Raw genomic sequence first — 11,106 nt, 5'->3', positions numbered from 1 at the left:
GCTTCTGAGCGCAGGCCAAGAATGAATCAGGTTAAATAGGTACGAGAGTGGCTGGAGGTCTTAGGTTGGGGGTTGTTCTTTGAGGTTATCGAGAACATTGAGAGCATCAGAGGCAGAGGAAGAGAAGACGAAGACGAAGAGACGAAGGAAGAGAGTGAGTGGGTTTCGCAAGGTCCAAAGGTCGAGGACATACAAGGATGTGATATGATTGATACATAAAGTGATCAGCGCTGGTCTAGATCGTCCAAGGTCAACCCAGGTCTCGTGCTCACGACAGGGAAGAGAGACGGGAGTGCAGCGTGAACGGTAACCTACGACAGTACAGTCATGGAGCGCTACCATGTCCTGCATGCACCTCCCTATTATGCAGTGCATGGAGCGCTGCAGCCTCAGTAATGCTTGATACCTCAGGTAAGAAGTTACTGGCAGGTCACATCAACTGAACTGTGGATACTGTACCTAGCATCGAAAGTGTCGGTGACGGGGACCAAAGGTTGGTGCCGAACTCAACACCAGTCAACGTTAAGCCCAAAGAGTCAGCAGAGTATGTATTTCTGACAAAACAATCAAATCATATCAGACCAGATCAGCCCCTTCACGCCCGTAGATGCCGAGAATTATTTCATTGGAGGTCTTCATCTGGGGGGCTTGGTCATGAGGCCTAGACACTCGATACTGCATGTACAATAAATCCCTCCACCTTGGCCCTCCAGGGTAGCAATTTTACCTAGTACCTAACTACTGTACAGTCTCACGCCTCACACGCATTCAAGTGGCCGCCACAGTAATAATGCATCACCCGACGAGAGGCACAAATTAATTAAATTAGGTGGGTCTTGGCGATACCGATCTATAAAAATCACCCCGCGAAACACGCCGCTAACTCCGATCTGGGCGCTTTTCTTGACCGACTCGTGGTTGGACAAACTACCTTGGGTCACCCATGATCCAGTTGCTGGCTCACATGCTGCAAAACATAAAACACCATCAGAGATAACAATTATCAGCTGGCGAATCTCTGAGACGATAACCAAGTCGTGTTTGTACTTTTTTCCCCTACCTATACTAAAGGCATAACCATAGTCATAACCCAAGCCAAGTCCCAAGACACATCTCCCCAAGTGATTCAAGCCCATCAAAACGCTTCCCAACGCCTCGCATCCAAGAACCAAACTAACATATACCTGCAAACCAATTCACTTTTCCTATGCCCTTGTGCTCGGCTTCAGCGTTTCCCACCCTCCTACCTCTTGACCCTCACCCAGAGATCCCAATAGATCCGTAGATCCTTGCTGTTGATGCTGGTTCTGGTTCTGCTGCGGTAACTGTGGCTTGGGCTGTACTGGCGGTGCTGCCCGCCGAGATGGCACCCCGCCCGTCATACCGGGTAGCCCTACCGCTCCGGTCGAGCTAGACAGTTTTGCACCAGGTCCGTTCACGCCAGGCTTCGGAGGTGCTACGGGCTTCCGTGAGGCGACTCCGTTGCCCTGTGAGCGAGGACTTCCTGCAAGACCCTCCGTGGGAGTCCTTGTTGGCAGCGGTGGCCGAAAGTCGTCTTCCATGGCACTCTGGCTCAGTGCTGGGCTCGAGCTTGGCGATGTCGTGGTCAGATGTGCGGGCTTCTTTGCTACTGGCGGCGCAGGTTTCCCAGCCTTGCTGTTCTGCGAGAACTGGGAAGCATGAGAAGCTGCTGACGTAGGCCGAAGAGGCGGAGGTAGCGGTTGAGTCTGCACCCTATTAAGACCAAACCCGTTGCTCGGTGGTGTCTGTCCCATTGCCGCTACTCCTGATGTTCCTCGTCGCGGAGGTGGTGGCGGAGGTGGCGTCTCGACATGGCCCATCGGAGCATGGTCATCTAGGAGATTCATGCGCCCGACCTTAGCTGGCAATGCTGATGGGTCATATGGGGGTGGCAGCTTTCGAGGTTGAATACTCGACCCTGATGCCATAACGTTGGGCAAGTTGACCTTTTCGAATGGTGAACTGGACATGCTGGAGAGAGATGCCTTCGACGATGATCTTGGAATAGAGATCCAGTCCGGCTCTTCGGTAAGACCAAAAGGATTCGAAGGGCGATTGGGATTGAGCCCCACGGCTTGCCCGTTTCTGGGTTTGGGCACAGGTACAGCGGCACGAGCGGGCTGCCTGTTGTCGAGCCACCACTTCTGCCCATCCGAACTTGCGGGAGGAAGCCCTGGCTCGATAGAATCGTAGCCAATGAGATCTTCATCGCTGTCCTCGCCAGTGCCAAGATGAGCTGTTGCGTCTCCGACCTCGGCCTTTCGACGTTGATACAACTCATTGGTGATCTTATCTCGGAGCTGCTCATCCACGATGCTCACCCTGCATTCGAAGGCAGCATGGACTGGCCGGTGATCTGAGAATTTGAGAGGTGCCGAATTATACAAGATCTGTCTGAGGTTGGAACCCTTCCTGAGAATACGATCCGTCCACGCAGGAATGCGAGCTTTCTCACTGTACTCTGGTCAGAATTCGTGAATAGAAACACCAAGCCATGGAAGTGCACTCACGAGGTATCATAGTCATCGGTTCCTATGTCAAACTTGTACGTCGGAGGAAACGTGATGCGAGCTTCAGAATAAAAGGGGAACGATAATCCAGCCACCATCTGCAGATTGAGCTGATCATTCTCGTATAGCGTTTCAAAGTCACGCTTCTTCACCAACGCACGCGCAGTTTCTGAGTTGAGCCCAATGCGATAGTTGAAGTCGCCCAACCAGATGACGGCGTCTGTCGTTGTTAGTATGTGTAGATTCAGCGAACACAGTACCAAGAGTACTTACCATGATCATCGATTCCCCGGTTCCGCTGGAATCGTAAACCGTGATGGATTGTTGCATAGTCCCGGTTGCGTTCATCATAGTTTGAAAAGCCAGCAGCCAGATGTGCCGTGACAAAACATATGTGAGTGTTGGCATAGTCGAATCGGATCGCCACGGCACCCTTGTTTCCAGCCATGCCAGACATGCCCGTCTTTTTCACGCTACCCTCCACGTTCTTAATGTTGGCCAGACTGGGCGTCTTTACAAAAATGCAGAGTGCTGCCCCAACCAGCTGCCCGCTCCGCAGCAACACATACCTCTCACCCCCCAACCGCTTTTGTCGATCGTTAAGATTGTGCTTCACGGCCTGCTCCCATAAGTTCTTCCGCGATGGGTCACTGTTCATAATCTGTTGCGGGCTGAGCTCTACAATTTCTTGAAAACCAACCACATAGATGTCCGGCTGCGCATCTCCCAAGGTCTCCGGGAATAACCAAGGGCCAAGATCATCATTGACGCCTTCGGTACGGCCATTAAGGTTGAACGTGCCAACCCATATGGTGATGCTATTGTATGACGTGAACTCGCTGCTCCTTTTGGACAATTCTGTTGACACAAAATCGCTGATGGGATCGAACAGAAGGACCGCCGCTTGCCCAACGAGGCGACCCAAAAGCATATCAATAGTGATTTGACGAGAGGGGTCGAGGAAGTTGTTGTGATAGATACGTTGGACAGACTTTCGCACGTCAGCCACGGCCCCTGCAAGAGACATCTTTCCATGACGCGTGAAAGATGACTTGAGCGCGCCTGTCCCAGCATAGGTTTTGGACAGAGAGTCGCCGTTGTCTGCCCAGAGACTGGAATGTCTCATCCAGAAATCAGAGGCAGCAAATTCACCACGATGTCCAAGAAAGGCCTCAACTGCCATCTGTGAGATCATGGTCTGCACAAGATTAGTTCGGTCAAGACAGTCTAGACAATTGGTTCGGAAGACACCCTCCTGCTGGAGCACAACCACCATACGAGCTTGCCCGGAGCCATCATGGTCGTATCTCGGTTCGCTTGTCTCCTCCGCAAGAAAGTAGGCAAAACCGTCGGTGGAGTCCTCAATATAGCGGCGGATGTCTCGCGCAGCCTCATATCCCGCTGGTCCTTTTGTTTCTGCGTGGAAATCGTAATTGGTTTCTCGCAAGAGAGCATGGTCCGAAGATCCGTCTGGGCCAGCACGACTTAATGGACAGTGTTTGATACCATTGTGGTAGAGTGTACTGAGCTCAACCTCGCCAGGCTTTGTCTCACTAAGAAGATTGATGACATGGACAGCTCCGTACGATTGCTCGAGCTCCTCAAAATGTTTGTTGAAGGCCGGCTGCGTCCCATCGGGAGATCTGGTGACTGTGATCTTCTGCCGACCTGGAATAAGATCGGCTGCTTGCTCCCAAAAGACAGGTACTGATCCGCGCACTTGAGCATAGGAGAACATGGTTCCCGCCGGGCTCCAGAAAGTGGTTTCAGTTTCAACAAAGTTTGCCACATGCCCATCATCATCAATACCTCGTGAGTTGAAGCGAGTTCCAGCTCTGCGACAGGATAGTCGAGATATGAGAGTCATAAAGGAAGGCATTCCTGACTTGGAATTCTTCAGGGGCGAAGAGCTTAGCGGAATTGTCATGGTTTTACAGAAGCCACGAATTGCCGATGTCAGTATTCGTGACGAATCAAGTGCAGCTCGTTCATTAGGCATGAGACGGGAACGAAACTGTACAAGAGGACTGATCATGAACGAGTTCCAGAGAAAGCCATCGTCAAAATTATCGATTTCGAACGAGTTGGAATTGATTGGTCTGTTTCTGGTCAGTCTAATGATGTACAGGGTCAGGTAATAACGAACCTGTCTTGAAGCCGGTTCGTGAGATCGAAATCTGTACTGTAGTAAAATGTTCCGTTGCTTAGTAGGTTGCGAAGCTCGTGACATGGGTGCTCCATGGCAACTTCTCTCCGACCAAGGCCTTGTCCATAAGGACCAGATTGTACCGATGCAGAATCTGAAAACTCCGGATCAAGTGATTCGAGAGGAACGACATCGTCATAGTCCGCGCTACTCAGGCAGTAGAACGCTACTCCATTTATACGTTCAACAGTCTCGCCAGGCCGCAAGGTGGCAGCACGTGTCGCATGTGTAATGACGGATAGGAAGACCTCGCTGTTAACTGTGATCAAGCCTAGTGTCCCGTAGATCGGTCGATGTGTGAGACGGCGATAGTCCTGCAGCAAATGCCTCGACACAGGTGCGAACTCGACCATGCATTTCGATACCAAGGCTTCGCCGGGGTTTCCGCGGCTCCTCGTAGACGCAGCCAAGGATGTAAGCGAGCCGTTCGCGATGGCTTCACTGGTGGAGGAAGTATATCGAAAAATCAGAGTGTGTGAGGTTGAAACAATGGCGATGGATCGATGAGGATAGTCGCGTATGTAGAGCTCGCATGACTTTTCGGGAGAGGGAGCCTGAGAAGAATAGGCCCCTGAGGAATATTCCATCGTGTATTGTTCAATAGGATAACATGGAATGGATAGAGGATGCAAGGTCAACGTGTCCACGATAGGATTGCGCTTGCGCTTGCGAATGCGAAATGGTTTCAATAATTCTTCTGACTCATGATTGATTGGAAGTGTAAGATAAGTTTTAAGGACAAGAGACTTTCGGGCGGGCGTAGTTGGGCTCTGTAGGGTTCAGCCAATGCTTGGATGAAGTTTTGAGCTTTGGGCGTTAGACAAATGTGAGAGGCGCTGGATGGACTGGACGCTCTACAAATGACGTTTCTCAGCTGGGGTACCATGATGACCCCTGACTGCTAATTCCCTTAGCAGCCACCTCAGTGGACGAAGCCCCACTAGTGGCGTCCACAAATAGGTACCCAAGGTAGCCAAACATTGGATCTTCGAGCTTTGGCATGAAGCATCTGAATATGATACATTATTATCACGATGCAGGCCCATCGTCCATGATGCACTGGGCTAGAAACTCTTGGATAAGGTCAAGAGCGCGAAGTTTGCGCATTTACTTTTACCTTATGAATGTTAAGACCAAGTACCTCTGCAGGTTCATGATACCAACAATTTGATAGACCTTTTGCTATCAGTGTTAAAAACAAGACATCAACAACTTCTGGCAAGACATAGGATAGTGATAAAACTTCATATCAGGCCACGAGACTTTTGCCACGAATTCTGGACGGACCAGCAAGCTTTGTATATACTCGCCGAAGTGCTTTAAGGTAATTTGACTTGGAGAGAAGACATGCCAAAAACAAGATTCAAAAGACACCAAGGGCAAGGACACTCCCAAACGGAAATCCCAGCCCAGCTTTGGAAAAATTACCAAATAACAACATAGAAGATTTGAGGTATCTCAAAGAAAAAGGTCGTGAGACATGCGCAAGGATCTTGTCATGAGACACAAGATTATATATATATGGTATTGTCGAGCATCGGAGACCGTCGCGCAACAATAGAAACAAAATGATAAGAGAGCTTCAGATTCGAAATTGAGATCATGCTCTCTAAAAGAGAGCGTTCATTCTCTTCCTATCATATGATTATGTGAGAATCATCATCAGCCCATTTTAGAATAGAGAGAAAGAGAAGAACTCTTCTCCCGCACCGCTTCGCCAAAAATATCTGCAGGCTTTCTTGACGCTGAGTCATCCTGAGAACGGCAAATTGTTGGCCCGGACTGGATCTGAAGACCCATGTCAATTGCGGAGACTTGCTGGACAAGTACAGACCTGCTTGCATCAAATTCTCTGGTAGCACCAACTTACGACTATTTTGCGCGTCTTGAACTAAGCACGTGCACAGGACGTTCTTTGGCCAGTGACTAACCCAGAAAGTACCTGAAAAAAAAGAGCTTGTCTGCGGCGCGAACTACCAGCCCCTGCCTTTCGCGACAGACGTGAGCCTCAAGCGTCATCTCCTATCTACAAACCTCTTAACTTCAAACCCACACCGCGAGATCGAATATTCATCGCCAATTTCCTAACGTCAATTAAATTGAGCGATTCTGGGAGACGAAGCACTAAAAACTACAACGTCATGAGCGACTTCGGTCATTTCGGCTCCGATGAGGAGTACGCAACTGTGCGCAAGCACAATGCTGAGGTGGTAAGCTCCCGCCTTTATCCTCTTCTTAAACTCGAACTCGAATACTGACCGTTTGGCGCAACAACAGGAGTCCGACCCCGATAACTTCGAGCACTGGGAGAACCTCATCAAAGCTTGTGAGACATTGGAGGGTGGCTTGAATCGCAACTCAAGCCCTCAAGCACTAGCGACCTTCCGCGATGCCTACGACAGATTCCTCATTAAATTCCCTCTGCTCTTTGGATACTGGAAGAAATATGCCGATATGGAGTTCAACATTGCCGGCCCTGAGTCTGCTGAGATGGTTAGTACACTCCAGACGTCGCCTGCGACACGGCTGACAAAGTGCTTTAGGTATACGAGCGAGGATGCGCAAGCATCACCAATTCTGTCGACTTGTGGACGGACTACTGCTCCTTCAAGATGGAGACAACCCATGACCCACACCTCGTCAGAGAGTAAGTTCCATTTGGATGGTTTCCTTCCCCTTCCCTTAACATGCCTTCTGGCGCAGTATTCCCGCTTGACCTGAGTGGTCTCGGTCGACATATCCGCGAGGGCTCTGCACTCTACTATCAAAAGTGTCTGATGGTGAGATATGCCTGCGATAGCCCCTTTAGCCGGGACGCTTTCTCACGCTCCCTGCCAGGCTCTGTTGATGCTCAATCCGTGCTCGTTCTAAACTCCAAAGTCGTCCCTGCGTTACACGTCACCCGCACCCGCTCGGTAGAACATGATATCGGTTTTGCTGCCCACTCGCACAACCATCTTCCCCTCTGTATTAATCCTCTCCACCCTTTCCCCTGAGCTATCCCTTCTACAATGAGCTCACTTGCTAACCTTCTTCTCTAGACTCTTTGAGCGAGGATCAGCCTTTGTTGGACTAGATTTTCTTGCACATCCTTTCTGGGACAAGTACATTGAGTACGAAGAGCGTCAGGAAGCACAAGACAAAATTTACGCCATCCATGCACGAATCATTCGCATACCAATGCACCAGTATGCACGTTACTACGAGAGGTTTCGATCGCTATCGCACAATCAACCCATCACAGAGGTGGTGTCTGCCGAGGATCTCTCACGTTTCAGGACGGAGGTCGAGGCTGAAACAATTGCTTATGGCGGCGGTCCTAGGGCTGAGCTGGAGATTGAGCGCGATGTTCGTGCAAAGATTGATGCCATGTACTACGAAATCTTTACCACGACGCAAACTGAGGTATCGAAGCGCTGGACCTACGAATCGGAGATTAAGAGACCCTACTTTCACGTTACGGCTTTGGAACATAAGGATTTGGTAAACTGGCGCAAATACCTTGATTTCGAGGAAGCTGAAGGTGATTTCACCCGAACCGTCGCTTTGTATGAGCGATGCCTTGTCACGTGCGCCTACTACGATGACCTCTGGTTCCGATATGCCCGGTGGATGAGTGGACAGGAAGGCAAGCAAGAGGAAGTTCGTAACATCTATGCACGTGCTTCCACGATGTTTGTACCTGTTAGTCGACCGGGAATTAGACTGCAATGGGCCTACTTCGAAGAAAGTGCTGGCCGAGTTGACGTTGCGCTTGACATCCACGAGGCAATCCTTCTGAGGCTACCAGACTGTGTCGAGGTCATTGTGTCATGGGCCAATGTTCAGCGACGACAGAACGGCCTTGATGCTGCTATTCAGGTATTTAAGGACCAGATCGACTCTGCTACGGTAGACGTGTACACCAAGGCTGCCTTGGTTGCAGAATGGGCTCTGTTGCTCTTGAAAGCCAAGGGCTCGGTGGAAGAGGCCCGCGGGGTTTTCATGAAGAACGTTCAGTGGTGTGCGGACAGCAGGCTATTCTGGGATCGGTGGTTCAACTTTGAGTTGCATCAGCCAACAAGCCCCGAGAATGAAGCTCAACACAGCGAGCGTATGAAGAAAGTGTTCGACGAACTGCGAGAACGAAGCCGACTCTCCCCATCAGTCAAGAAGGATTTGACCCAAGTATATCTCACGTACTTGGTCGAGAGAGGCAACAAGGATGCCATGCAGGTATTCTTGCAAATCGACAGAGAAATCTTTGGGTAAGTTGGTATGCGCTTCGATACTATTGAAAACTAACTAACAATCTAAAGGCCATCGTCAGTAGCCAAACTCTCTACTGGCAGCGGCAAGGAGAATGGAGCTGCAAAGGGAGAGCTGGACGAGGCCAGCAAGCAGAGGGCCGAGGCCCAATACTCTCACTTCTACGAGACTCATGGTGAACCGGAGGCTGATGCGCAGGGCAACGCAGACTTCAACTGAGGATGAAAAATATGATGGACTGAACTGGACGTGAAAGGTGTTTGAGGCGCTAGGATCCAGGAGGACTTAATCAAGTGTTGGGGCACTCGAGTTGTACTATAAACGAAATGGCCCCTGCATATACAATAGCAGATGTGGCTTGGATGAACCTGGAGGATAAGGTATGGCTTTTCAGCATATTGCTGAGTCTTGGAAGTTGGAAGATGCCTTAATTTGGCGGGCAGAGAATTCTTCTTGACGACATATCACAAGTTGTAGACGAGATCTATATATATCCTTGAGCATGAAGCTATTAATGAGTGGAACATTGAACTGGTGTCTAGTCCGGATCTTGTGGGGTAACGAGCACTTGCATTAGCTTCTTGTTAGAAGAGGCCATTGGTAACACTACCAACTTCCAGAGAGATGCTCTGTCTCCACCGGAGGATTGCCGGAGAGAGTTTGTCTCCGGGATTCGGGATGTTGAACCATTCCTGATCTATCCAGGGAGGTATAGAGCCTGCAAGTCTAGGAAACCGGGAAATACTCGAGTTCGTAGACGATTCCCTGGGCAGTAGAGTAGGGGCCAAAAGAGATTGGGCGTATTCGTGTGATCAGATATGTGCCGCTGTGTGAGAATCTGACTGTAGCTTAAAGGTGGCTGTTAAGGCTACATAGTCCAGAATCAACTGTAATTTGGATATGACGAAATCACATGCGAGAAGCGATTTGGAATCTTTGGGGTAGACCCCTGTTGTCGAGAAAAGATTCCATAAGTACCCGCTTGTGGAGGGCGTTGCTGCGCTTGTACCTCGAAGCAACATATGACAAATCTTATCTCGACATAAAAAAAAAATTCATTCAGGGAGACAATCCAATCAAAAGAAAGGTATTGCACCATAACGACGTTCTGATCTGATCCTCGGCGCCATAATTGATGTTGAAACAATGGGAGACGGACGTCACATTTCGGTTCGGGTGCCACGCTGTGCTGACTGATGATCTCCGTGTGTTAACTGATGACGGGAGGCGTTGGGATTCCGTAATGGAGGGTTACTTTCAGGGTCCCAATCCTTCAGAGATTTTCTCTTGTTTCTCCAAATTAGACTAGTTGAACTCTGATGGTTGGCCGCCTCGTGGTTCACAGCCGAGAGAGTGTCCCCTTTTTGGCCTGACTCATGGAAACCGTTTTTAGACGACTTGTCTCATGAGCCTCATGTTGAAGTGTTTACATACTAATCATAAGCGGGCTGAAGGCTTCAAAGAATGACCCCTGCTGTCCCTCGACAGGCCTCAAGTATCAGTAACCTCTCAGAGGCGAGAGAATCTTCATTACCAAGGATCCCCACCGACTCCACCCGATCCATAAGAGCGCCATCCCCGCCAGGTTTGAGTAAAGATATGGGGCAGAGATATCAAGTTGGCCAATTGTTGCTGTTCAATTTCAAGACATCGCGCCGGTTCATGAAGCCGGGTACAGCTCCGAGGCAAGAGTACCTGGGGAAGTTGAGGGTCATGTTAGGAATCAATTCGCGGTCCAGATACATCGATGCCTGTGGTAATTATTTGAAGGAAGAGTTCGTCAAACATATACTTCAGTGAATAGCAGCAATTCCATCATGGCCTCCCCGATCTCGGATCACACACATGTCAAAGATCGAAACACTCCGGCACGGAAATGGAAAGGGAGACAGAAGCTGCTTGCCCCATTCGGCAACCCTCCATGAATCGTGTCCCCGGCAGAGGTTATCAGTCAGGGTCGGGATTGCCTGACTTCCTGGCACTGACACGGCAGGTCGTTCCGCCCTCGGCTTCCCGCCACTTCAACCGACGCATCCCTTCTTAATAGATGCCACAGACCTTCTCGTCTTGACTCTTTCTTCTTCCTCTCTCCCATCCTATCTTTAAAATTCCTTGGAGTCA

At 49.9% G+C, this 11,106-nt stretch overlaps 2 protein-coding genes across 2 annotated transcripts; one reads left to right on the top strand and one right to left on the bottom strand.

The window, feature by feature from the left end:
• Positions 1-1,205: 1,205 nt before the first annotated feature.
• Positions 1,206-5,324, bottom strand: FSUBG_7814 (phosphatidylinositol phosphate phosphatase; the record flags this gene model as incomplete). Its single annotated transcript, XM_036686157.1, has 5 exons — positions 1,206-2,475; positions 2,532-2,751; positions 2,805-3,034; positions 3,101-4,630; positions 4,678-5,324. 5 exons carry the CDS (start codon positions 5,322-5,324, stop codon positions 1,206-1,208), a joined length of 3,897 nt encoding a protein of 1,298 aa, XP_036536736.1.
• A 1,554-nt stretch (positions 5,325-6,878) lies between these two features.
• Positions 6,879-9,204, top strand: FSUBG_7813 (PRP39-pre-mRNA splicing factor; the record flags this gene model as incomplete). Its single annotated transcript, XM_036686156.1, has 5 exons — positions 6,879-6,947; positions 7,015-7,230; positions 7,281-7,384; positions 7,779-8,984; positions 9,036-9,204. The coding sequence occupies 5 exons, from the start codon at positions 6,879-6,881 to the stop codon at positions 9,202-9,204; spliced, it is 1,764 nt and encodes a 587-aa protein (XP_036536735.1).
• Between the last annotated feature and the right edge of the window lie 1,902 nt (positions 9,205-11,106).

Source organism: Fusarium subglutinans (genome assembly GCF_013396075.1).
Source record: "Fusarium subglutinans strain NRRL 66333 chromosome Unknown NRRL66333_c0000101, whole genome shotgun sequence".
Classification (NCBI taxonomy): Eukaryota; Fungi; Ascomycota; class Sordariomycetes; order Hypocreales; family Nectriaceae; genus Fusarium; species Fusarium subglutinans.
Note: the sequence above shows the minus strand (reverse complement) of the source record. Positions and strands in the feature narration are given on the sequence as shown.